Raw genomic sequence first — 24896 nt, forward strand, 5'->3', positions numbered from 1 at the left:
CAAAAAAAGAAAAGAATGTCTTCCTAACGTGGAGATTAAACATACTTTAATTACTAAGCTTTATCTTATCATCAGGTTATCGCCTAGTAATACTTCTGATGATTCAAGCTTTATTGATAAGGACCTCGTTTCCTTGTTCTCTAAAATTACAAAAAATACCATCTATAGAAATCCCTTCAAAATATTGGTCTTACTGAAAGAAACACAGTAAAGAAATTTATAAAAAGTAAATGAATAAAGTCTGTGAATTGTAATGACAGGACAGTACAGACAAATGAATAAAATAAATAGTTAAAAACACAAAATATGTGACAGCATTTTAATAGCTTACCTCAGTACAAAGAAGATTTAAGGCAGTGAAATCCCATTTCTTTGAGTGGGCTATGTTGTATCTCAACACTGCATCCTGAATAAAAACACAGATTTATTAAATCATAGAATTCCACATAAATAGTCCATATAACATTCAAAACAGAAATATTGTGCCAAAATATAAAGCAGTAGAAAATGCTGAATTCTCTTCATAGCCATAAACAGTTGTAAGGTCTGCCATCTGGTGGCCGTTTGTGGTATTACTTCAGATTACATTCTAAAAGGGGTTGAGGAAAATACAGTCAAAAATCTGTACATAAGGTCAGGAAGTCCTTTAATTTTATTCTCTGAACACATTATTTCACAAGAAAAAATGCAATTAAAAATTAAAATTTGACTTTTTTTTGCTTGCAAAAAGATGATGAGAACAATGCATGAAAAGAGTAAAGCTATCTCACCCTGACATCCAGACAACTTTTAAACCCTCTTCGCAAGGAGGAATGGATGAGGTCCCACCGGCTTTGTAAGCCACTGCCGTCCTTAGCGACAACAAAAAACATCCACTTTTGTAAGTTACTTGAACATTTTTATTAGCTTTGTTTATATTTTATGGAAATAATGTGCTGCTATGAGAAGCAAAAGCATATGCCCATTAAACCTCAGTCTCTATGGGAAACATATTTTTCTCAGAACAGGGCATCTTCACGTGGGCATCATCCCAGGAATCTTGGAACTTGGAGGGGTAAGGGATAGGGACTTTACCCTCTCTGAGGAGATCTGTCTGTAACAAAAAAAGAAATTAGGATTAGATTAGATCAGATTAGGAAAAAATACAAATAAAAAACAATTTACACCAGATTTTCTTCAAAGGTTTACAATTCATCTAAAATGTTTTTTGCTGACAAATGCAGTATTTCAGAATAATGCCAAAAGATTTCCTTTGAAAGTTGTCAAAGAAACCATTTTTCTGAAACCCAAATAGTTTCCTGAAAACAACAGCAATACATTTTCATTACTGATACTTTTGAAAGAGAAAAGGTGAGATGTTCATTTTATAGACAGTAGTTGTTGTAACTTTAAAGCAGGACTGACTAGGTTGCTATTAAATAATCTGAAGCTACGTTTACACCGCCACTGGTAATGCCTGTTCAAGGGGCCCGCTGTCAATGCATGTTTTTGGGCTTCCACATTAAAAATTGTCACACTTTCACGACTGTTCAGGCTCTGCGTACAAAACGTATGGCCACAGATGCAAGAAAAACTAGGTCAAATTTTGACCAATCGGGAACTTGGATTTGGTAGTGATGTATGGATGGCATCCTTTTGAATTCATGGAAGTGCCAACCACCAAGTCTTTCATATATCAGAATAGAGCTGTAATGGAAAAAGCCTGGAGTAAGATACACAAGATTTACACCAAACCTCTTCCAATCATAGGTGGCAGATAAGCGATGTAGAAAAAGTAAGAGAAGAGGAAGCCCCGTCCTGTTTGTCCAGTGCTACACTCGCTTTCAAGAATGCACGTTTGGCGCATTCTTGAACGCACATCACATGTCCTATCCATTGCCTCATAAGGGGAGACAATGGCATCTCTATTTGTGAATTCATGCTGAATGTATCGACAGATTTTTAAAAACACAGTACTGTATAAAACAAAGAAGAAAAATATTACGTCTCCTCACCCTGATTGTGACAGTGTGACCAGGATTAGCTTTCAGGCGAGACAGAGGAGGGGCACATTGTGGCAGCCGGTTTAGCTCATCTATGGGCGTCCCCCGAAAGTTTTTTTCTGTGTTGTGTAAAAAACTTGTCGAAGAATCACTGATTAGGGTAAAAACACAAAGGGTTTATTTAATTACTGATTAGGAACCTAGTGAAAACAATAGAGTAAAGAAAAAGCAAAGGTAGAAGGACAAATTGTTTTAAAAAATGTTTATAAGTACCTTTTGCAAACTTCATTCGATTGCCTGTCAAGTAAGTGCTGAGTCAAGGATGAATCGCTGTTTTCTGCTTTATCTGCACCTTCAGAGCCAAAGGCAGGGAGATTGACTTTCTCTGTGGCTGCATTTCCTGGATCATTCATATGAAGCTCCAATTCCAAAACGGGGTTCTCTGCGAGCATCTTTGCATCCTCCTCCTCATCCAAAGAGCTGCTAATGTTCAAAGTCTTACACACTGGACTTTCAGGGCTCAACATTTCTACATCATTAGGAGTACTTTCAACTATTTTAGAACTAAGGTGAAGGGTGAGTGGTTGACTTTCTGCCACACAGGTTGCTTTTACAGGCTGAGGACCAGGTGAGCTGGATCTTTTGGACTTCTGCCCATTGGAGTCAAATGTTTGAGCCCCAGCACCTCTACAGTCTTCTAATCTGGGTTCCTCTGCTTCATCCGCAGATGCAGTGTCAATTAAACTCTGAGAAACGAAGCCATCTTGGGGGTTTTCTTGCGATATGTGATCATTTGTAATGTCTGTCATCTGTGGTACACTGAAGAGTTCATCTTTTCTGTCTGCCTGAAGCAAAACGTCATTTCTTTCCCGAGAGAGGTCATCAGGATCAACACTAAACAAAAGGACAGAAAATTGTTTACACTTTTCCAAGAAACACACAGCTCATTTTACACAAAACATTTAGTTTTGGTTTTTTTGGGTTGTTTTCTTTTTACCTTTTTTGGGAGTCCATCATTCTTGAGACAAATCATGTAAGATGAATCCTGCGTAACGGGGAAAAAAGTGGGAAAGCTATAACCACAGAGTAAAGTTTGATACAACAACATCAATCCACAAATATGTCTCTTCAGAGACAGGTACAAACAGGAGTAGACAAATCCAAGGAAATATTGCATCTAAAAACCAGCAGAAATGATAATAGAAAGCCCTGATCAGTGCGAAAAAGAGAAGACTGCAAGTTATTAGCAATGACGTAAATAGACACTGAGAACAAGCGGTTTCTACATCCTGAACGAAAAAACACGGTGTGTAGAAAGGAAAACAACTAAGTAATTTTAGACTACATTAAAAAAGAGAGACACAATAAATCTAATTTAGCTTGGACTATTGTTTTCGGTACCTGATCATCAAGCTAGCGGTACAGAATCGATTAGGAAAAAACATGACATTATCATGAGCAACTATGTCTGTCGGAGTGGAGCTGGAGGAAAAGATATAAAAACTTGTTTTCAGAATTTGCATTTACACTATAATTAAAAACGTTTGCGTTGAAATTGGGACTTACTTTCACTTCGCCATTGCAGATTCAGCTTCTGATAGGAAAAGCCAAACCAATCAAACACTGGTTGGAAGGGGGTGGTGCCGTAAGTTCCATCACTGTCGTAAAATCCTTAAAGGCACAGTACACTTTTTTCCCTTATTTCTGTGCGGCACGCGCGCAAGTGTGTGCGTGCAAGCGTGTGTGTGTTTTTGAGTGTGTGTGTGCAGATTTGGTGGTTTTGCTTCAGAAAAAGCTAGTTCATCCTCCATCACACATGATCACACATGGCTGGTTTCCCCCTTGTCACACAAGGCTTGTTCTGCCTTCAACAGAACCTTCACCTGTCTCACACCAAGCTTAGTCCAGATGTTTTGCTGCGCCAAAGTTTAAAGCAAATGAGTTGGGGTTTGCAATTTTCAAAGAACTTGCGTTAATAATTCCTTTGTCACATGCACTTGTACTGGGGGTTGTCTGGGCCCGCGGAAGGACATAGAAATGAAACCATGAAAATGGAAAGTACAATTGTTATGTATTGTGAAGTATTTGTAGGAATGTTGTAAGTTCCACGTACTTATGATGCTCGGGAGATGCATGCTCTTACACCGCATTCCAGTCATCAGTAAGGCTCGAGCACTGGCACCCGGCACTGACCACACACAAATGCTGAACACACAAGGTGTGCCTGATAATTGTCTAATTTCGTAATTTCTAAAAGTTGCACTGGACGTAAGGAGCACACACACTTGAACAAGACTAACCGGCCTTTTGTGCAGTGCACAGGCTTCTTTTGTTTGGAGGGGGGGGTGAAAAAAGGAAAAATCCCTATGACATCCGGCATCACCTCCCATCACCCTACCTACCCTTGTGCTCCCTTGCACCAGTCGCCCACAGCATTGCCAGAAGAAAAAATGAAAAAATGTGCTTGAGGATTCTTGTTCTATGGGTTCACCTAACAGGCTGTGATCTTAAGGTTTTGTGGGGGTCACCTTTGAGCCTATTTAAGTTAACATCAGCATCGGTGGGGCCTTGTGGTACGGTGTCCTGAGACTGGAAGGCTGTGAGTTCAAATCTGTGGCTGAGTCATATCAAAGACGAAAAATGGGACCCAATGCCTCCATGCTTGACACTAAGCATTAAGGGGTTAGACTTGGGGGTTAAACTCCCAACTAATGGGACTCTAACAAGTATACTGCCAACTGGGAAGAGATTGGATAATTTTAATCTCTACTCTTCTACTAACCACTTTGGTTAATGTTTGATTAATAAAGACCAAGTTTACATTTCATAGGATATAAAATGTTTCCATCATGTTTGTTGTGTTGTAGTAATAGATGTTTGATGCAAGAAAAATTTTGATGCATAAATCTTTTTTTATTTATCAAAGAAATGCAGTGTTTGGAACATTGGAATTTATAGATATTAAAAAAAATCAAATATACATTTTTATTTATTTATTTTGTGTCTGAAACTCAAGAACCTGATTTGTTTTAAAAAAGAAACAAGTAAGGAGTGCAAAAAAAAAGACGTTAAAGTTCCATTCAAACTTTTGAAGTTGTAAGAAATGACTGAAGCTCAAACTTTGTTTAAAAAACGGTAGATTGGGCTGCAGGAAGACCAACAATGTCTCTCTGGTAGTTCTCAGGTCAAAGGCTTCACAATCTTCATTGCAAAGTAACTCTGTGGATGGAAAAAAAGATTTCTCTGTGAGGAAATTAATGACAACTTACAGGATTACTGAGCTAACCAATATGCTTAGAATCAACTACAAATCCTGGCCTTAGAACCACACTTAAACTACAATAGATTGTGAAATACTGAGATCTTACAGGTATAGAGAGGAACATGATCCCAAGGAAGAAGATGGCCAACACAAGAAGAACTCCCCAAACGAAAATCCACCTAAACTTGATCCTCGTCATGAACTTTAGAATACTGGAAACGTTTGTGAACCAGGCGAAAGATGTTGCAGGGCGACTGTTGAGCAAGCATAAAGAGTATTATTTTCATCGTGTAAATGCATATAAGTTACAGGACATAGAGCCATGTTTGTTACTTGGGTGGATCCAGTTTGGGATTCATGTTGGGCTCATTTCTACCCCTCCCAGCAGGTCGTTCCTCTGCTTCCTTCTCATCCACTATTTCTAGTGTCATCTCTACTTTTCCCTGTAAAATCATTCAAATGTTGGCTGTTTAAAGGGTGTGTGGAGAAATGGAATCACGTTGAGGACATGAGTAAACTTACAGTAAGCACACAACTTCCATTCTGTGCATTTGCACATGGCCACCAGCCTCGCACAGACTTCCGGGAGAAAAGGGATGTGGGCTTTGCTTTGGAGGCAACAGTTCCTTTCATTCCCGGCAACATTTTAAGGGTACACTTCTCTGGGGTCTTGGCAGGAGGGACAAGCCTGAGCAGGTCCAGCTCAACAGAACCTTGGAGAACAATTTTGTGAAAGTAGTTTGTGTTCTGTATGGTGAATAAACATTAAATATTTCTTTTAAATGTTTGTGCAAAATGCAATCTCATTAATAAATTATATTTATTTACCCAAGTAGTCATCCAATGAAATCCTGTCATTGTCCCAGATCTGGACAATCAGTTTAGGTGGATTCCGATATTCTGTTTTGTCCCAATTCCAAAATTGTTCCTGCGTAAACAATAAACTCATAGTCCCTGACCTAGATCACGTCATTAATTAATTTGCTGTCTAAATACACCTACTTTCTTGGAGATGACACAGAGCTGCTCTGCAGACAAGTATTCAAATTCAAAGATGAACCTCCAATTGAAGTTACCATCTCCATCCAGAGAGTTGTGGTGCACATCAGTCCTTTGTTTATCCTCCTCCATTCCAGGCATCCACCTGAAAGGTCAAGAGGATGTTTTATGTGAAGTCCATAAGACAAACACATAAAAATCAGAAAAAGGCAAAGAGAGCAACAGGAAAAAGGAACACACCCTTTCACATAGATGTCACTTGTCTTCTCTGCAGTGATGCTTGCGTCATCCAAAATGACATCTGATGTGTTCCAAATAATGACTCGCAAAAAGTACCTGACACAGATGAAAGAAACATGGTCACTGAAACATAATGATTAATTGCGTTACAATGAGTTGTTGTAATGCTTTTACTATCAAAAGATAGTAACTTTTTGGCTTTGCGGGGGCTGATTTCACATGGCGGGCCAGGCAAGCCGAGTCTTTTGGGGAAAATGTCCACCCACATTTGAATTCTTCCCTGCATTTAAAAGACAATTAAAAAAAAACAATGGTTTCCTTTTAAATCCCTGAATGCACCTTTACTCTTTCATCCTGAAATACACGTGCTGTCAGTGTTACCTGTGATAAATTTGATTTGTAGGAACTGCTCAGGGTTCTGGTCTCTACATGCTCTGGCACCAAGCCCAAGTTTCTGAGCACATGCAGGGAAAGCCTTTCTTTCTCTGGGCCTAAGTGTGAGTGGATCAAAATGTTTGCCTCTGAAAAAGTTCAAAAATATTCCAGCTATTAACAAACAATGCAATAGGATGATGCAAAACCTAAAAAACAGCTAGTAAGATAGTGATATCAAAGGACTAGACTGTGAATGCACCAAAATCCTGCAGGTGGTATCGTTTTCCTGAGAACAACAATGATCTGCCATCTTCCTCTATGCTTGGTGGAGGAACTCCCCTCATTTTGGCCACATTCTGAAGGATCTGAGATGGCTTTAGTTGATCTCTCCACTGATTTACCCCTGACCTGCAAGAAATTACAGATAAGAGAAGATTGCAAATCTTATCTGACCGTATGGACAATATCTAAACCCTCCTGAGCAAATGCACACTTACACACAGTAGGTTTGAGGCAGACCACAGCATGGCCTAAAATATGACAAAAGCCTGTCCTCCAAATCGATCACCGTCTCGCCTACCTCTTCATCTCGGCTCCACTTATCGAAGTCATAAACGGCAATCTTTAGATCTTTGTCTTGAGGCAGGGTACATGACAACTCAAACATCCTGAACAAAGAAAACTTGTAACGTTCTGGTGGCACTTATTTGTTTTGCAGGGAAGTAATCAAAGAAGGGATTGACATCCTACCTTCCAAATTCTGGACTGAGGGTGTTTGGTTTGTAGTTATCTCGATCATCCAGTGTTTTCTTACCAAGTGTGATCTTAATGTATGGATCACACTAAGTGTAAAAAAAAATCACAACTTTAAAGAACAACGTAGAATATGAACAGTTTATTTTTGTCTCTAAACTACAGAGGTGGATTAGCTGCAGTTGAACTCACCTTGCCATTTGAGTCCTTAGACTGCACCTCAATGCAGCGGACCACATATATTCTGACCAGACACTCCTGTGGTCCGCTTTCAGGGAGCTCTTTGAACTGGCAAGGAGGAGCAGGGACACTTGGGTCATCGGACAATGGGTAAATCTTGAACGAACCCTGAAGACCAAAGAGAGCAAAGCCAAGGCTTTCAATGTAATGCCGTTTTTTTAGGGTAAGAGGATTAACTGATTTGAAAACAAAGCAAAAACAACAAAGTTTTAATAGTTGGTTAAAAGCTGTCCCCTTTCAAAATCAAACAGTACACATGTTTCTGAATCGAAATATACTCAATTAAAAATGCAGTTGTTTCTTTGTCTGGTCTCTGCATGCCAAGGTACGACCTTTTCTCTGTTTTAAATTGCAGAAGCTATAATAGTCATGGGTGTATGTACCACTGAATGTTGCACTTTAATGAATGAGATGAAAAGGGAGGAAGGGCTAACCCCTCACTTTATTTTTTTATCATCGTATCTTAAAACAAACTTCAGTGAAGTTGAACAGGAAGTGGCACTCCACCCTTCCTCATTCTTGTTATAAGCATCAATAGAAACTCACGTTACTGTATTTTGCGCTGATGAAAAATCAAAGCATTAATGTGCAACAACTTGCTTGAGAAGCAATGAAAAATCATTCACACTATTGAGAAAAAAGGTTTATCCCTTATTATTCAAATAGTAGTGGCCTCTATTAAGTTTTTAGTACAAAGAAGTTCATGGCTACACAAAGCATGGGAGAGTTTAAAGGAAAAATAACAAAGAAAAAGCTTTTCAGAGAGTGTTGCAAAATACAAAAAGCTGTTAAAATTGTTTACATTCATGGCTGACTTTTGCCTAATCGGGCTATCGTTTGCAGCAAACGTCTGTAAATTTAAGCTCTTGGGCACAACAGTCTTCAGTTTAGTGTGGTGCCTGATTTTTTTTTAACAGGCATTATCCAGCTTTAACCCTTGTGCTATCCTGGGCACTTTGACATTGGGTCATCTAGACCCCACAAGACAGCTGAACTTTTTTCTTCAATGATTTGTGATCTTCACTGGTTTCCATGGATTACATGAAATCCTCTCCACCTTTATCCACCTTTGTCATGGTAAATAAAATAAAAAACATGTAAATGCAGTCAAATCGTCCACTAGAGAGAAGGCTCGAGCTAAGAGAAAAAAACCGAGTTGCATTGCAATTAGACTCAATAGCAACAGGTATTTTAACTCTGCATTTCTGACACTCACTTTGAACTGTCCCACCACAGAGGGATCCTCGTCATCATCAACAGTTTTGCCCTGATGAAGATTGATTGTTCTGCAGAAGTCAGTCAGTCCCTGAAATTGTTCCACTTTTTCCAGTTCACAGTTGTAAACCTGACAAAATGTCAAAGTGAAAGGCATAATAAGAATGTGTGAAGCAAAGATGTCAAAGTCAAAGCAATACCAAGAGTGAAATGTTCCACACCTATGGAGAAACCTAAAAGTAATCCAACTCTGTGGTCTAAGTACCGTAATCTATGAAATGTGTCACCTTCAATGTGTCGTATCCTTTCCTCAGGTAAGGGTTACATTTCTGTTGCTCTCCGAGAGAAGAGTAAAACTTACTCCACCAGTCGACAGCCTCATCCTCCTGTTCCAAATATAAAATAAATCTTTTAGATTAGTAGATGGTTCCGTGGATTGTTTTTTAGGTCTAACCTTTTCGTCTTGAAGCTGTGAAAAGAAGGGGGAAAAGCAAAGAAAGTTTAGCAAATCAAAACTGTTGTCACAGAATTTAAGTGAGAAAACCTTTATTTACCCTTGTTTCACTTATGGCTCTGGATTCCACGTCTATGACAACATTTTCTTGGGCATCCGCCATCATTGCCACTGTGAAGTTAATTAGACAAAAACATTAAAAAGACTCATTGGTGGATGTGTGAAAGCAAAGCAATGCATGAGTGTAGATACCTCTGGAGGACATGCAGATGTCACTGTTAGTCCTGTACGGGTCACAGCGGAACTCCCCCAGAGAGCGAATAGTGCACTGTCCCACCACTGGTTTCCAACCAAAGGGTTTGTGGTCGATTACCTTCAGCACAATGGGAGGTGCGTACATCTCCTCTTTGGGGAGAAGCTAGAAGGGAGTTTCCTTTGTTATTACATTTAGATTCACCAGAAAAATATAGTCCTGTAAAACAGTATACCTTCTGAAAATGTAAGGAAGATTTGAGAATTTAAAGATGCCATCTTCAAACCCTGATACATCGAGTGCTTTTATTGTTCACCAAAAATTTTGGATTCAACATAGCAACTTAATTTAAAGTCCCACTCCAATCATCTTTTGATCTTTTTTAAAAGCATTTTTTATCTGCTCCTGATTCACAATGACTTAAATAAATAAATACTCACAAATGCAATTTGGAGCTGAATTTTCTTTATATTTGACCTCCATCATGAGGAAAAAGCCACAAGAACATGTTAAGAAAACCAAAACTATAATTTTATTTGGAGTGGGTCTTTAAGTGTTTTGGTTGATTCTCTAATTGATAAATAAGTCAAATGGTAAATCCTTTTTTTTTTATATAAACCACAACTTAGCCAATCTTAGTGAAAAATGGAACTGATTTTTCTTTTAAACATGATCCACCTTTATGTCAATTTTATTTAAGTCACTGCATGCTAACAAAGCATCATCTCTAGTTTAAAACACTAACAGTGTGTTCTTCATTGGTGTGTGAAACCTGGCATACTGTATGTTCACTTTTTTAGTCTGTTAGCTGCTAAATTGACAAATCAACCAAATTCTTCAGAAAAAAGTGGTAAAAGGTTTCACCAAACACGTTTTGGAGAGTAACAAGAAAAACTTTCAAAACTGAAATTTCAAAACAGTATTTTTTTTTTAATTTATTGTAGACATTTAATTAGACAGGTAACAACATATCCACTTTGATAGCATTTCATTAAAAAACCTTAAAAAAATTAAGTTTTTTTTTTTTACCCAAGATACGTGTCCATATTTCAGCAACCAAAAAAATTAACCTAATCTCAGAGAATAATCACTTAAAAATCAAAATGACTTTGCATTTTGTCAAATGTAGTTTTTACTTACCTGGTGATGGTAATTCCTAAATTAAAATGCAACCCATTCTCGGTTTACCAGTAAGTGTCTGCAGATGTTTGTGATTTGTGCGTGAGACAGACGTAAAAAGAAAAAAGAAAAAATGGAAATATTCATAAAATGCAATAAAATGAAAACATTTATGGCTCATACCACTTTGAGGAGTAATACAGAACCAGGGAAGTTTGGGTTCTTTTTGAAGTTTTTGATGATAGCAGTTTTAACAGTCTCCCCCCCACATTCCACTATCAAGCTGGGGGAGGACACTGGACTCAGTTGGAAGGCTTCCATGTTCCTCAACCCCCAAGTCAGGACCTGAAGTTTGATGAAAGAATTCTTTAGGTGAGTGGATCATGTCGTATCTTGCAAAGTTAGGAGTGAAAGTTAAATGCTTGTGAAGTTACCTCGATAGCTGTGAGCTGAACAACAGGCTTGATTCCCTGAGGAACCATGTAGAGCTTCTCACTCCGCCGAGGAGGAACTATTGGAAGATCATCATCGTCCAGCTGAAAGAAAAGCACAGGTTCTTCCTTATTGCACCTGCACAAAATTTACAGTAAATCCACTTCCTGTGTCGTCATACCTTCAGTAGGAGCTCGGCAGCCAGCAGAAGCTCTCCAGCGTTGTGACCCTTTTTGGTGATTGGCAACCATTGCAGCTTTGGCCTGCAACCAATATTAGGTTGCAGATTGATCAAAGGCGGGTATTTGCAGTGACCCATGGGCTCATCCTTGCCCTACAAACACAACAGGATGGCACATGGTGATAGAGAAAAGTTTTCCATCTCATTCTGTGTTTTCGTCAAGAAATTGCTGAACGTAGAAAAGAAAATACCACTTGATCGCTGTCATAGAGCTCCAGGACCACTTCGGGAGGACAGCTGGCAACAGTCTGAGGGTCTCCATGGATTTCTATGTCCTCAAATATGAGAGTCTGGTCCCATATGGGGTTCAGTGTGTTTTGTATGACGTGTGTCGTCTTACTCATGTGCAGAAATGAGACATGGGCATAGGGATCTGTGAAAAACCAGAGCATCGCTGTTAGTTTTATAGTTTCACTTAACCTTTTAGAAAGGATGTTAATTTATTTTTTTTGTTTATAATCACTAATTTACTAATTTTTAACAGCATTTTTACTTAATTTAAATGTTTTTCCATTAACTTCAGTTTTTCCTTTACCGTACATGATTTTGCTGGGTTTTCACTGTCTATTTTTTGATTTATATGATAAAGGTAATTCATATTTTTCAATGCGCATGTGGCTTTAAAGTTTTTTTTTCATGATGTGTTCATATCAAGCACTTTGAAATGGAACATTTTGTTTTAAATGTGTAATAGAAATTTGTCTTTTTATTTTTTTTGTTTTATTTGTTTGGCATAACCACAATGCATTAAGAAGAAGAAGTCTATTTCTGATTAAAGTTTTCCATTTCATGCTCGTTTTTTATTTTTATTTTACCTGAGAAGCTGTTGTGGTCCATGGGACAGAGATTCCTGCCTTGGTAGATGTACACCCTGAGATGGTAAATGTACGAGCCTAAAGGGAGAGGATTTGAAACCTTTTAGTATGCATTCACTGAATCACTGCCAAAGAATTTGGGAAGCGGTGATTAAAGTCTTTGATCAGCATCTGAGACAGGGAAAGGATCTTATCTGACCAAGTTACTCACAGCTGAAATGACAGGAAACAGTGGGGGTCTTTGCACCAAACAATTTGTCTTCCTCTGTTTTACTTGCCCCCTGGCAAAAAAAACACAGGCAGCAATTAGAAAATAGCATTTCTGAAAAAAGCAACAATGTTTGAGAATAAACTCTGAAGAACAGAATACTGAACAAATATGAACTTCCTGCATTTTTGCTAGCTTCTGAGAGGAGCAGTGATGCAGGTTCAGAATTCCAGGAAGTGACTCAGATGGCATTTGTAGCTGTTGCTGTTGTGCCAACCTAATTTGTTTAAAACTCACCAACACTCCCTCCAGCTTGAAGATGGCAGAACAACCAGAGCAGTGTGAAGGGATCATATTTCTCCTCCAGCGGCGGCGACGAAAGGTGTCAGAGCAGCGCTCCTTAATGTGAAATTTTGAACCAAAGAGGGAAGAGTATTCCCAGCCTTCCTCTGAATCTCGTCTCTGCAAAAGAAACAAACAAATAAGTTAAGATATGTCACATATCTGCTCTCTCTTTTTTTATTTTACTCGTTCCAAACCTTGGCAACAGTCTTTTTCCCAGATAATTTCCTTCTTGGTCGGATAAGTCTCCTCCTGCGATGAACATGGAACGTCTTCTCTGCTGCAACCCAGGAACTGGGTTTTTCATTAGGGGGTAGGGTCACTCCATACTCCCAACCTGGTATCACATTAAAACACTTCAGTTCACATTTAAAACATTAAAATACAAAATAAAAAAGCAGAAGTCAAAAGGGATTTTGAAAAAAAAAACTCTTTTGAAGGATTACCTCTCTCATCTACAGCTCTGTTGCTGTCAAAACTCCAGTCATCCTCCCAGGTCCATCCAGGAGGACACTCAAACTCTTTTGGGCTTGCAACCTTTTCCCCATTCTATGCAGCACACAGATAGCCATTGTTCTCATGCATTCAAAGTTATAATACATCCTTGTATACAACTAATACAATTTATTTGTTTGAAAGCATGGAACCAAAAAACTTTCATTGATTGTTATGTTTTAAATCAAAAAAAGTGTATGTCTTTTATAAGATTGAAGAGTAATTAGTCAAAGTTTGTTTCAATAAGACTATAAGTCTGTCTGCCACAACAGTAAAGAAACATGACTTATACTATAGTATACTATTTTTATCTATTAATAAAAGTGGCAAGTGCCTTGATTTTTTTTTTTTTTTTTTACTTGTCCTGTCCAACAGCTGGGCAGGCAGATGAGAGCTGACGGCCTCTTGTGTTGGACATATTTTACTTTAACAAGAGGGGTTATTAATCTTCAGACTAACCAAAGGTATGTCTGAATAAACCCCTTTTGTAATTGAGGCCAGACTTTATTAATTTCAATCATGTTTGAAAATCTTTGGTGTTGAACCGGACGGAAAAGGAAAGAAGGGAAGAAGAGAGAGGGATGTTAGAGAGAGGGGGGGTTAAGAGGGTGATAATAGGAGGGGGGGGGGGACCATGAAGCAGCATAAAGCAACAAGTTTACTGGTTGTTTATCATTACGGTAAGGTTCAATTGTAGTACAAAAAGGGCGGGGCCTGTCCACACACACACTCAAATGTTATCAACACACCTGCTGGCTGAAAAAAATGTCCACATGTCAACATGTACACAAAATCGATAGTGTTCACACACGCATACTTATGCCTTTAAACCAAACTAGTGTGAAATATTTCAGTCATTAAATAATGCAAACTGTTAGTTCATTTTTCTCCTTTTACTATCAACTATAAGCTTGACATCATTGGAGTAGAGTCCTCCTTTTTGTTTATCCATTTAAATGCATTTAAATACTTTAAGAACTTAAAATCTCTAAACAGCAAGGAAACACGGCATATAAGAAGGTGTGCTTTAAACCTATTCTGATAGTAAAAATAGATAATAAAAATAGATTAAACTATTTAATCGATTAGTATAATTTTACTCAGTTATCTGAGATATTAAAGTTGCAAACATAAATGTCAAAACTTCATTGTCTAAAAAAAAAAATTAAAACAAAACTACAAACTATTTATTCAAATCCTTAGCATTTTTCTTCAAGACTCAATGGAGGGATAAAAGTGCTGCAGGACCCTGGTCTAGATGCCAATTTTTTAAATAAATGACCCTTTGATTATTTATGCTAAGTTATTTAGGTAAAACCCTGATTTAGAAGAAGTGGCATACAGACAGGAAATAGATCTGCCAAGGGCGTTAATTGCCGGGTACATGGCATATAACTAAAATAAACACCAAAAAAAACTATCCACGAAGCAAAAATGCAATGTTTACTATAGAAAAAGCATAGACAGAAAGTTTTCTTAGCTTAAATCAATAACATATTTCACATTATTCCACAGACAAAAGGAATTATGTGTTTCTCTGGAAGAGATAAAGCATACCAGATCTGTGTACAGCTCAGCAGCAGGCTTCCACTCTCCACCAGGAAAACGGATTTCATTCTGAAAAACTTCGTCTGTGAACTTTGAGCAGCCTGCATCTGCCTCAGCCAACAAACTGCAGATCACCAGACACAACAATCACAAGAAATGCGATTTTTGAAATGGGAAATGTATGAAAAACAAAATGTGAACATTTTTGTGTGTATGTTTACATGTTCATCAAGCCAAACTTGTATTGTACTTTGATTTTAAGTATTAATCTTATTTTGAATTTTAACATGCCACAATTGATTGTTTGGCAATCATTTTAAAATAATTTCTTTCTTTTTTTTCATTTTTGTGTTTAAATCTTTAAAGAGAAAAAAGAAATTAACTCGTGCTTTAATACCAGTGTTGAAGAATATTTCAGATGGTTGGAAATATACAAAAGTTCAGATTTTGTTACTATTCTAATAACTTTCACTCATTTGTTCTGAAGTTGTGTGCTGTGTGAAATGTGTCTTTATGAACTGTCATAAATAAATAGGGTATTTCCAGTATGCATCTTTTCTTTACTACAAATAAAAGAAACACTCAGCTTGATAAGTGTTTTATAGCATGTCCAATTCTGGAGCGATAACAGGATGTTTGCACTTAAAGTCATGCATTCCAGTGACCTAAAACGTGTGTTTGTGCATGGTACAGAGTTTAAATACATACCATCGGTCAGGGTCAACAAACCAACCTCCCTCCCATTCCCATCCTTGGGGAGGCAGAAACAGCTCTTGTTTGAGCTTGATCTTTCCAGTAACATCTGAGAACTTGTGACAATTGATCAGTCCAGCAGTTCCCCATTTTCCAAGCAAAGCCTGGTTCTCGTACTTTAAAGCGACAGAGGATGTGTTTTAAAAAAGTTGTGCAATTCAAAAAAAGCAACATTTTATGAAAAAATTCATATTTGAATTTTTAGGGCCAAGTCTTTTCTTTTTTTTTTTTATTACCATTTCAACGCAGATGCTGAAGTTTCCCTCAGAGAAGCGGCTAAACTCTTTCTCATGAACAGAGAGGCCGAGCCACATGTTGAAACGAAGTTCAGCGGGAATCTTCACACCTTTGTTTTTGTCCATGGGATACTTAAAAAAGTAGAATAAGGTGGCAAAATTTCTCATTTAAAAGAAAAAAGATTTAGCATTGGAGGGGACGTCAAAGGTTATGTTTGTTCTGTCACCTGCATGAAGATGGTCTGAATCTTTCCACAATGTTTACCACAAGCCTGTTTGCTGAAGCTAGAGTATAAAATCTGGTTGGCTGGGACTCGGGCATAAGCCACTCGCTTCTCTCCTCTGAACATCCAAATGATCACATCAGGCATGCTATTTTGAGGCTGACGAAAACACATGATACAAGATATCATTTTCCGCTCCATGTTTCTGAATATATACTATATATCTATTAGAGACCTCTTCTGCCAGCTGCTTGATTCTGTCCAGCCAGTCTTCAATGTCAGCAACTGTAGATCCAATATCTCTGGCTTCTTCTTTCATGCAGCAGGCCATCTGCATGATGTTGTACACGGCAGCCTCCCGCAGATTCTTTTTTTGGAGATCCAGCACTGTTACATTTAGCCGGTCTTCGAGGGCCGGAAGCTTTAAGCTGGAGAAAAAAGTCCAATTTCAACAAAAATAAAAGCTCTGCATCAAAGACACTTATACTACCCAAATGGTCTGTTTGTTTTACCTAACAAGCTCCTCAATGATGTGGTCAAGGAGTTTGAGCCAAATCTCTGTCAGTCGTGACTCAGGTTCCTTTGCTGAGATGGCTGTTTTCAACAAATTTAGGTTTGACTCCTGAAAAAACAAAAACATAAAAGAAAATCAAACTGCGGTTAAAAGCCTCATTTTTCATATTCTCAGACAAATGCCAAACACACTGTGTTGATATGATGAAAGAAAGTGAACCTTTCTTACCAATTGGTCAGCAGTGAAGAGAAGTATGTTGATGGCGTCCAAACGGTGACTGATGTCCTCCCAGTAAGAAGTGAGGATCACCACCGGCTTGGTGTCAGCCCAGGGCAGGTAATAATAATGATTACCTGTAGAGTTTAGAGAGGATAGTTACTTTTATATGGATGGTGTGTGTTTTGGACAAAACGGAAGTTTCAGTTCGTACCATCAAACACAGCAAAGCAGTTTGGGGTTGTGGACACCAGGGGCTTACAGGTGGAATCCAGCTTGTTGCCGTAATTACCAAGGGTGACCTCAAACCGGATTGGCCCGCCAGGTTCCTGTAGCATGCAGGCACTGTGGAAAACTGAGCACAGAGAGTACCTCCTCCTGCGCTGAAACTTCTGAACCCAGATAAAAAAACGAGGAACAGTAAGAGGTCAGTGCAACAACAGTCATTTCTCTGACAAGAAGAGTCAAAAGAATCCGGAAAAGATGTTTTTTTTTTTTTCTAAGTGCCAGATGAGAAAGACAATAAGAAAACTCATCAAAGCAAAATCCAAAGGAAACACTCACAGTGACAGGCTACCGGTAAGAAATGTTTACCTGTGCCACCAAGACATCATCCCTGGGAATGTCATCTACATTCTTCTCAACTTTTTTATCCAAATGCGTGGAAAGTTCTACAAGAACCCTTCCTCTGTAAGCAACGCCCTCTCCCTGCAACAAGCCAGAATGCATTTAGGTTTTTACGAATTTGAATACTTGAGCAGAAACTGTCTTACGTTGCCGAAGTTTAGTTCCTCAAATCTGTCAGGCAGGTCACCATACTCTCTTGGACTTCCGTACAGATTAACAAAGCAAGGTCCAAAAGCTGGCAGGAAACCAACCTCTGGCGCTGTAGAACCCACTGACAAACACAAATATTCTTTTTAGAAACTCTACAAAACAACAAGAGCATTTAGTGGGAAAAAGCCTTTAATGATACATTTATAAGAGCAAAAGTAGTCGCATGGTAAATGCATATTTCATATAATTTGTGCTCTTATTCTGATAGTATGTTATTGCTATATTTTTTCTATGTAAACTATTTTTATTTTTTATGTTATTTTGTTAGCTCCTACATTCTTTGTCTTATCATTCTTTGATCTCTACTGATGTATTGAAAGCTCAAGTGTGTTTTAACACGTACAGTGCAGTGTTTAGGTATTAAAGATCGTGACAGAATTCTAAATCAAATTGATCTCGATTCACAAATCCAGGATTCCTCTTGAATCATAATTAAATCTGATTAAATGTTAGTTTGTTTAAACCCATTTTTATTGGGTAAAAAAATGTTTATCACACAACTATAACTAATTAGGAGTTATTTTCTTGAAGTTGAGTCATAACAACGACTTAAAATCTTCACCGGAGTGGCAAATATTTTAAGTCCAGTTGTTATGACTCAACTTCAAGACTTTGGAAAAACATGGATGATTGAGAACCGTCACCAACATAATCAGAAGTTAAAATTTTATTTATGAATATATTGTCAGGCTTAAAGATTTTTTTTATGCAAAACAGAGGGAAAATGCATTTACCTTCAGAAACTGCATTGCAAGCTTCTGCTTGTGTGTCTGTTAAAAAAAAATCATGTGCATAAAAATTTAATTTTAAATAAAAGTTCATAGACAACAGTGAATAAAAATTAAAAGGATTACCTTCAACATTGCCACCAGAGTGAGATATTTGGCTCAGATTTAAGAATGTTGTTCCAATGACATCATCGTTGCTCAGACGATCCCTTGAAGAGCAAACGCACATCAAAGCCCGTTTTCATGATCCACAGCAGATCACTAAAGTTCATTGCTTACCAGTCATACATGGTCAACTTGATGTATTCACACATGGACGGGAACTATAAAAAACATGAAAATGTGGAGTTAGTTGGAAATCGGCCCACTTGTATTTCTTTTTTGGGGGGGGGGGGGGGGGGGGGGGGGCACATCTTACTTTGACGTTGAGACTGATGAGTTGATTCCATTCTGGATTTGCGTTTTTCTGAATTATTTTAGTGCACACCTAAAAACAAGCAAAAGATTATAACCAAGCTTTAAGTTTACTGGCACATTTACTTTTTTGCACACAAAAAACAATCAGAGACAATAAAAATACCTTTTTCCCAGCAAAGCTGACTTCCAAGTATGGATCGACCAAGTTTTTCTTGTCTCCTTCTCCTCCAAGGAATTGCTTTAATGTCTGAACAGTGGCGTCATCCACTACAAAACAATATCCACAAAACATCCAGTTCCTATAGGGCATTTAATGTTCCAAAATATTTTTACTCACTCTGCGGCATGTCCTCGGCACGGTAGACTTTCAGGCTCAGAGTGGCTGTCCGCATGGAGACGCCGGCTGGCACCAACAGGTTACTTTCTAAGTCATCCTGCTCAGCCCTAAATAGTCTATTTTCAATCTGATGCCAAAAAGAGACAATGAAGGAATTGTTTCCATGCTCATTTTCAGCACTACCCTAAACTGCAGAAATGTGATGAAAGAAAACAATGATGATACCGGTGCTTCATCTCCAGTGCCCATAATGATTATGCTGACTTTTAGGTATCCTCTAGCCCCCATGGTGGAGTCATCAGGATCCTTCAGCAGGAGCCATTTCCTCATAATGGCGTGACCTTCAGATAATACATATCACAAACTTAAATCCAGTATTTAAATGCACACCATATAAACTACACTAAACATTTTTAGCAAATGTTCCCACTGACCAGGTTCATTGTAGATGTACCCCACATCCAGCTAATTGTGAGTAGGGGGAAAAAAGTTCATAAAAATTGTACAAAATCTATTAATAGTTTGTTCAAATGCTTTGATTAAGTGTCCTTACTTTGAACTTTCCCAGTAGACTTTCTGATCTGAGGAAGAAGGAATGATTAACCTGTAAAGTAAATAAAAAAAATAAAAAACAACAATAAAAATAGAGGAAAGGTCAACAAAACCCCTGCATATGTGTTACCACAAAAGAAGGTTATACCCAAAAAGTGATGCTCTCATCAGACAGGTCTGAGAGTGACATGTTAACATTGTAGAAAAACATCTACAAAAGAGAAGAAAAAAACAAGTTAAAAACAAGTCGACTGGTCAAAGTGTAAAACCATTCATTTTTGACAAAAGCAAGCTGCTTTTGGAAGGAGTCAAAGGACAGAAAGATGTGGAAAACAACTTTAGTCTTCAAAGACTGCACCTGTCATAGGGCTACTACTGAAATGAGAGAACAGATCCATCCAGAATGTTTCAGAGCTGCACACAATGGGCTCTCAAGATTTTTATCTAGCTCGGGCTGGACCTAAAACAGATGTGTTTAGTCAATCAGCAGTAACCTGGTCAGGAAGAACTAGAAAACAGGCAGGGTTGTGGCTCTCCAGGCCCAGGGCTGGCCAGCCCGGACTGAGGTATTCAGCCGCAGGACAAAGATGAAGGAGATTTAAATAGGATACAAACAAGACTGCAAGGAGAAAACTGGATATATAGTATGCTGTGTGCAACTGTTTTTATGTTTGTGAGAACCGTTTCTTTTCTTGGTTCTTTAGTTTGATTTTATTTTATTTTTTTCATTGTTTCCAGCCTTGGGCAACTGTATTTAGTTGCTCTGTTTGGTGTCCTGTGATTTCCACATGTTCTGACTTCTAAGTCAATTTGTAACCCTCTCTATTTTAGCTTTTGTTTATGTCAGGGGTGTCAGACTCCAGGCTTGAAGGGCTGGCATTCTGCTGGTTTTGGAGAAACCCAGCCCTTGCTGCTGATTACCTGGATTAGGTGTGTTTTACCATTGAGCAGCTACAATTGCAAGTTATTTGGAAAACATGAAGGCCTTCAAGAGCTTGAGAGTTTGACACATGTGGTCAATGTGATCATTTTCAGTATTAAATAAGTATTTAATTACACTGTCTCAAGTTTGACTTTTTATGCCTTAGTCTAATTTTCGCCTACCAGCTGCTGCAGCCTTGTATTCTGACCAATTGCTAAACTGGCACACAACGATGAACCCTTTCTACAAAAAAGCACCACAAGTTCGCCTTATAATACAAGTGTATTATAAAGGCCTGAGTTTGTCAAAAGGTAGTAAATAGTTGTAAACTCATGTATTGATTATTCACCTCATCGAAAAACGGATTATTTCCTCCTCTGACATTCGTTCTGTGAGTCTTTCCATCAAAAAGTACTCTCACTACTGGCTTGATGTCGATGCCAGGTAAATGTCGACCCTCGATTACTCGAACCCGAATCTGGACAAACATACAAGAACACAAAAACAGAGCTGAACATTTACTGAGAAAATATATTGATTTTTTTTTATGGTGCAATTGAAACATGGCAGTGCAATAACCAATTATGTGAACAAAAGTTTGATAAAAAAAATATTTCTATAAACAATATTAATAAAAACTGTTATGATTAATAGAAAAAAAGAGAGATTTTTTTTGTCTTATTAATAATAAATGATTACTTTTTCTTTACAAAATGCTCTACAATCACTGTCAAACATGAATAGTGCCGCTAAAACTTTTAAGGACTGGTGTCAGTTGTGTAGTTAACCACCCAAATTCCTTCCTAAATTGACTTAAGTGGTAATTCAGGAGGTATAATCAAACTCAAACAATACCTGGAAGTCCTGAGCCTCACTGGCCAGAGGTTTGTTTCTCTTTCTGGTAAGGCAAAGTGGCTTTTTGTCGGACCGTGCAGGAAGGTTTGGTGAAGTGGGAACTGTTGGACTTTGGCTCTGGGCTCCTCCAACCACATCCCCCTGTTCCCCGTTCTCCACATGCTCTGTGAATAAAATAAAATGATTAATTGAATTAGCCCAAACACACATCTTCTGGTTACAGGAAAATCTAAAACTGACCCAAAGTGAAAGACAATATCTCAAGAAAATACAGCTTCTCAAACAGAAACATATCCTTACCACCGTCAGACATGTCTTCGTCTGTTTGATCATCAGCGTTGGAAGGTTTCTCATACACAATAAGAAGAGAAATTGTTGCCTATAGAAAAGGTTGAAAAATCAAGGTGGTTAATTACTCAGCAAAAAGTAATGATCTTAACTATCTGGATTTACCCCAATTATCTGTTGTTTCTCATTAATTAAAGGCACATTTTTGGATGGGAGGGATGCCACATGTCCACCGGCCAAGTCTCCCAACAAGATTTTTGAGGAGCCAATAAACCTGCAAGGAGATCAGAAAATCCCTTATCAGCAGAAACCTCACTGATACACATTAATAAGAAAGTGTCTTCAGCTCCAACAAATCTCTGCTCTGGTCAAACAATATTACAGTATGGAACCCTTTCCATCTGAAGTGACTGAGAACTGTGGATGGAAACATCCCCAAATATGGGGAACTTGTTACTCCTCCACACTTACTTCTTGATTTTCCCTACCAACAAAAGCATCTGATAGGAGGAGAAAAAGGAAGGCCCTAAAAACATAAATTATTCACAAAATTGCAACACACTGGACATTTTTTTAAGTCACATTTTTTTAACCAAATATTTTATATTTGATTCAAAGGAAACAGTCAGAAGCTAAAAGCTAAACATCAAAGTCACCTGGCAAACCTTAATGATTTCATAGATATTTAGACAAAAGGAATAGAAAACTGTTATAATTGAAAAAAAAGCATGTTCTGTATCACTGACCACTTCACAGAACCAAAAAGAAAGATTAAACAAAAACATTTTTCCTTGCTAAATTATGTATGAACAACGTAACTAATGTAACTACATAATTAAATGCTGCTCTGCAGCTATTTTAGTTCATGTTTGTAATCCTCAAGTGTTTTATCATGGTTGCCACGTTTTGTCTTCAGGGCTCAAAAGATTTCTTGGAAAGTTTGTGTGAATGTTTGATTTCTGAACCGAGGCGCATGAATAACAAGCCAGGACACAAGCAATTCTTTAAAAACCACTGGAAAGCATGCATGGCTGAGTCAGCCACGTCCTCAGCACCAACTTCAAAATAAAATGTACTGATGACAATCAGTCACTAAAGTGACTCCATGGACATTTGAGAGCATACTCAGAGCTCTGTCCTGTTTAAGTATGTTTAAAAAAAACAACAACAAAAAAGTTACAACTTTATTTGGGAAAATTTCGTTCTGAGAAGAACAAATGAATGCAACTTTCAGCTTTCAGCAGTTGTGGGGGTTTCACTTTATGCATTTTCTCTCTAAGCAAGTCTTGACACGGTTGCGATAAACAGTGAAGAGCAAGTTTCATCTTATTTCATTGCTTTGGGGTTTTGAGAAAAAATGCAATTACTCTTCTTTTCCTTTAAAATGCTTAAAAGTTAAGACTCTTCATCATATTTAAAAACAGTCTTTCTTATATCTGAAGACAGTTCGTAAATTGAACTGTCCTGTTTTATTTTCACCTTTTATATTGTGTTTTATATACAGATATAATTTTTTTGATAAATTGAACAAAAGATTTCCCACTGAGATTTTAAGAAAAAAAAATCAAGGACTTTGAAAAAGAAAAAAAAAATTTTTGTTTTGTTTTACAAAAAACAAGTTGAAAAGAAACCAAAAAACTACAAATTGTTATGGTTTTAGAAGCCCCTACTTATGTTTCCCAAAGGTTTCGTAGTCCTTCACAACCACATCAATAAATGAAGATGCATCCAAAGGAGAGCCGTCCAGATCAAATTCAAGGATCTGGAAGTGTAGGAAAGGGGTCATCTCAAAAAGCTATCAAGGTTATCAATTCAAATAAACGCATAAAAAGTGAATTTTACAGTAAATCACACTGGGGTGCAAGTCCTCACTCACTTCATTCCAAACCGGATTCAGCTCACTGTTAACTGCTTTGGTCTTCTTCTTTTCCCCTGTAAAGACAAACACATTTACAAATAACAATGCATTTTACATCTCCATTATATTACTATACTAATAATTGAGTAGACCTCTAAAAGTACTCTCTTCTGAATTCATACCTCTCATCTATATATTTATCATAATTAAATAAAGTTCCTCAAAAAAATCAAAGATGTTAAAAGTTGCACTTGTGTTTGTTGAGGGCATTACTGCAGTGCTATTAGTTGGTGCAAAGACATGAGAATGCAAAATCCCACATAGTTTTTTATTCCTTAACCTTTACAAGTGAATTACAACAAAAAAAGAAATAATGCACATGACATGATTATAAGCCAATATTAACATTCCTCGGGAGGACATTCAAGCTTGACAGAATAGCAAAACAAATATTTCTAGAAAACCGAGGTCATTCAAATACAACTAAAGAGAAGAACCCTATGTTTAACTCTATTATGATTTTCCAATTTCAAAGAAACATTTGGGTTACAACAGGAAATTCTTCTGTTTTTAAGAATAATTTACACCTAAAGGGCATTATTTCTTTGTTGTTGTTTTTGAGGGGGAGTTTAAAAAAAACACTTTTGTAAAGTGACATATTTGTCAAACCAAAATTAAGCCACTTTAATCAAGTTTTATTGTGATTCATAAAAAAAAATACACTTGCTCAAAAAACTTTGCACTTGCATGTGAAATTCTCGTTTTTTTCACCTTATCCAGTTATACTCTTTGCTTTTTGAATCACAGTCAAAACCTGAACTTACCTAAAAAGTATCAGGGGAAATCAAATTCAATTTAAGATACATTGTTATGGAAAAAATGTTGAGGATTATCCATAAAAGAAAAGAAAATAAAACAGTTCAACAAATTTCTTACCTCTAAACACAACTGTAGTTATAGGATCTGGGTTTCCTAGTTTCTTTTTGGGGATCCCTTTTGCGCACTCTACTATGACCCTCAACATATTGCAATGAAATCCAAATTTAAGTCATTTAGTCCTTTCAGTGGGGTCCAAAAGTCTCAAATGAGAGGAAGAGTGGAGACTGGAGTACAGCCCCAGCCGTGACTAATATTATCTGAAGAAACTTCGCTTTACTTGAATCTTTTTTTCCTGCTTCATCTCAAT

The 24896-nt window shown here is 37.6% G+C and overlaps 2 protein-coding genes across 4 annotated transcripts in view; both read right to left on the reverse strand.

Moving 5' to 3' along the window:
• The window catches only part of LOC101157479 (poly(ADP-ribose) glycohydrolase), a 30721-nt gene extending 27088 nt beyond the window's left edge, over positions 1–3633 (reverse strand). Inside the window, exons 1-7 of one of the 3 annotated variants that reach the window (XM_004077120.4) lie at positions 3549–3633; positions 2980–3027; positions 2256–2876; positions 1995–2133; positions 971–1093; positions 771–851; positions 332–406 (exon numbers count right to left, since the gene is read on the reverse strand). In XM_004077120.4, the coding sequence (XP_004077168.1) occupies positions 332–406; positions 771–851; positions 971–1093; positions 1995–2133; positions 2256–2876; positions 2980–2999 (1059 nt within the window). In that variant the 5' untranslated portion in view covers positions 3000–3027; positions 3549–3633. Of the gene's footprint in view, positions 1–331; positions 407–770; positions 852–970; positions 1094–1994; positions 2134–2255; positions 2879–2979; positions 3028–3383; positions 3521–3548 lie in introns of those variants that run through there. The other 2 variants (XM_020709563.2, XM_020709564.2) reach the window with 2 other exon arrangements.
• A 1241-nt stretch (positions 3634–4874) lies between these two features.
• Positions 4875–24892, reverse strand: LOC101156429 (myoferlin). Its single transcript, XM_023963518.1, has 54 exons — positions 24647–24892; positions 23729–23784; positions 23523–23614; positions 22018–22126; positions 21865–21943; positions 21565–21728; positions 21059–21187; positions 19936–19998; positions 19789–19839; positions 19670–19700; positions 19461–19576; positions 19236–19362; positions 19062–19165; positions 18900–18968; positions 18761–18804; positions 18608–18690; positions 18488–18523; positions 17690–17814; positions 17511–17624; positions 17131–17308; positions 16929–17053; positions 16699–16808; positions 16422–16614; positions 16190–16345; positions 15963–16094; positions 15682–15842; positions 14983–15097; positions 13377–13479; positions 13128–13267; positions 12886–13050; positions 12592–12661; positions 12381–12458; positions 11757–11938; positions 11506–11658; positions 11327–11428; positions 11076–11237; positions 9773–9938; positions 9621–9691; positions 9521–9535; positions 9354–9452; positions 9068–9196; positions 7804–7959; positions 7609–7700; positions 7356–7526; positions 7118–7266; positions 6865–7004; positions 6675–6763; positions 6484–6579; positions 6247–6388; positions 6073–6172; positions 5767–5957; positions 5578–5687; positions 5351–5498; positions 4875–5201 (listed from the first exon to the last, which is right to left on the reverse strand). Exons 1-54 carry the CDS (start codon positions 24732–24734, stop codon positions 5163–5165), a joined length of 6108 nt encoding a protein of 2035 aa, XP_023819286.1. The 5' UTR covers positions 24735–24892; the 3' UTR covers positions 4875–5162.
• Between the last annotated feature and the right edge of the window lie 4 nt (positions 24893–24896).

The sequence above is a fragment of the Oryzias latipes genome, chromosome 15 (genome assembly GCF_002234675.1).
Source record: "Oryzias latipes chromosome 15, ASM223467v1".
NCBI classification, from domain to species: domain Eukaryota; kingdom Metazoa; phylum Chordata; class Actinopteri; order Beloniformes; family Adrianichthyidae; genus Oryzias; species Oryzias latipes.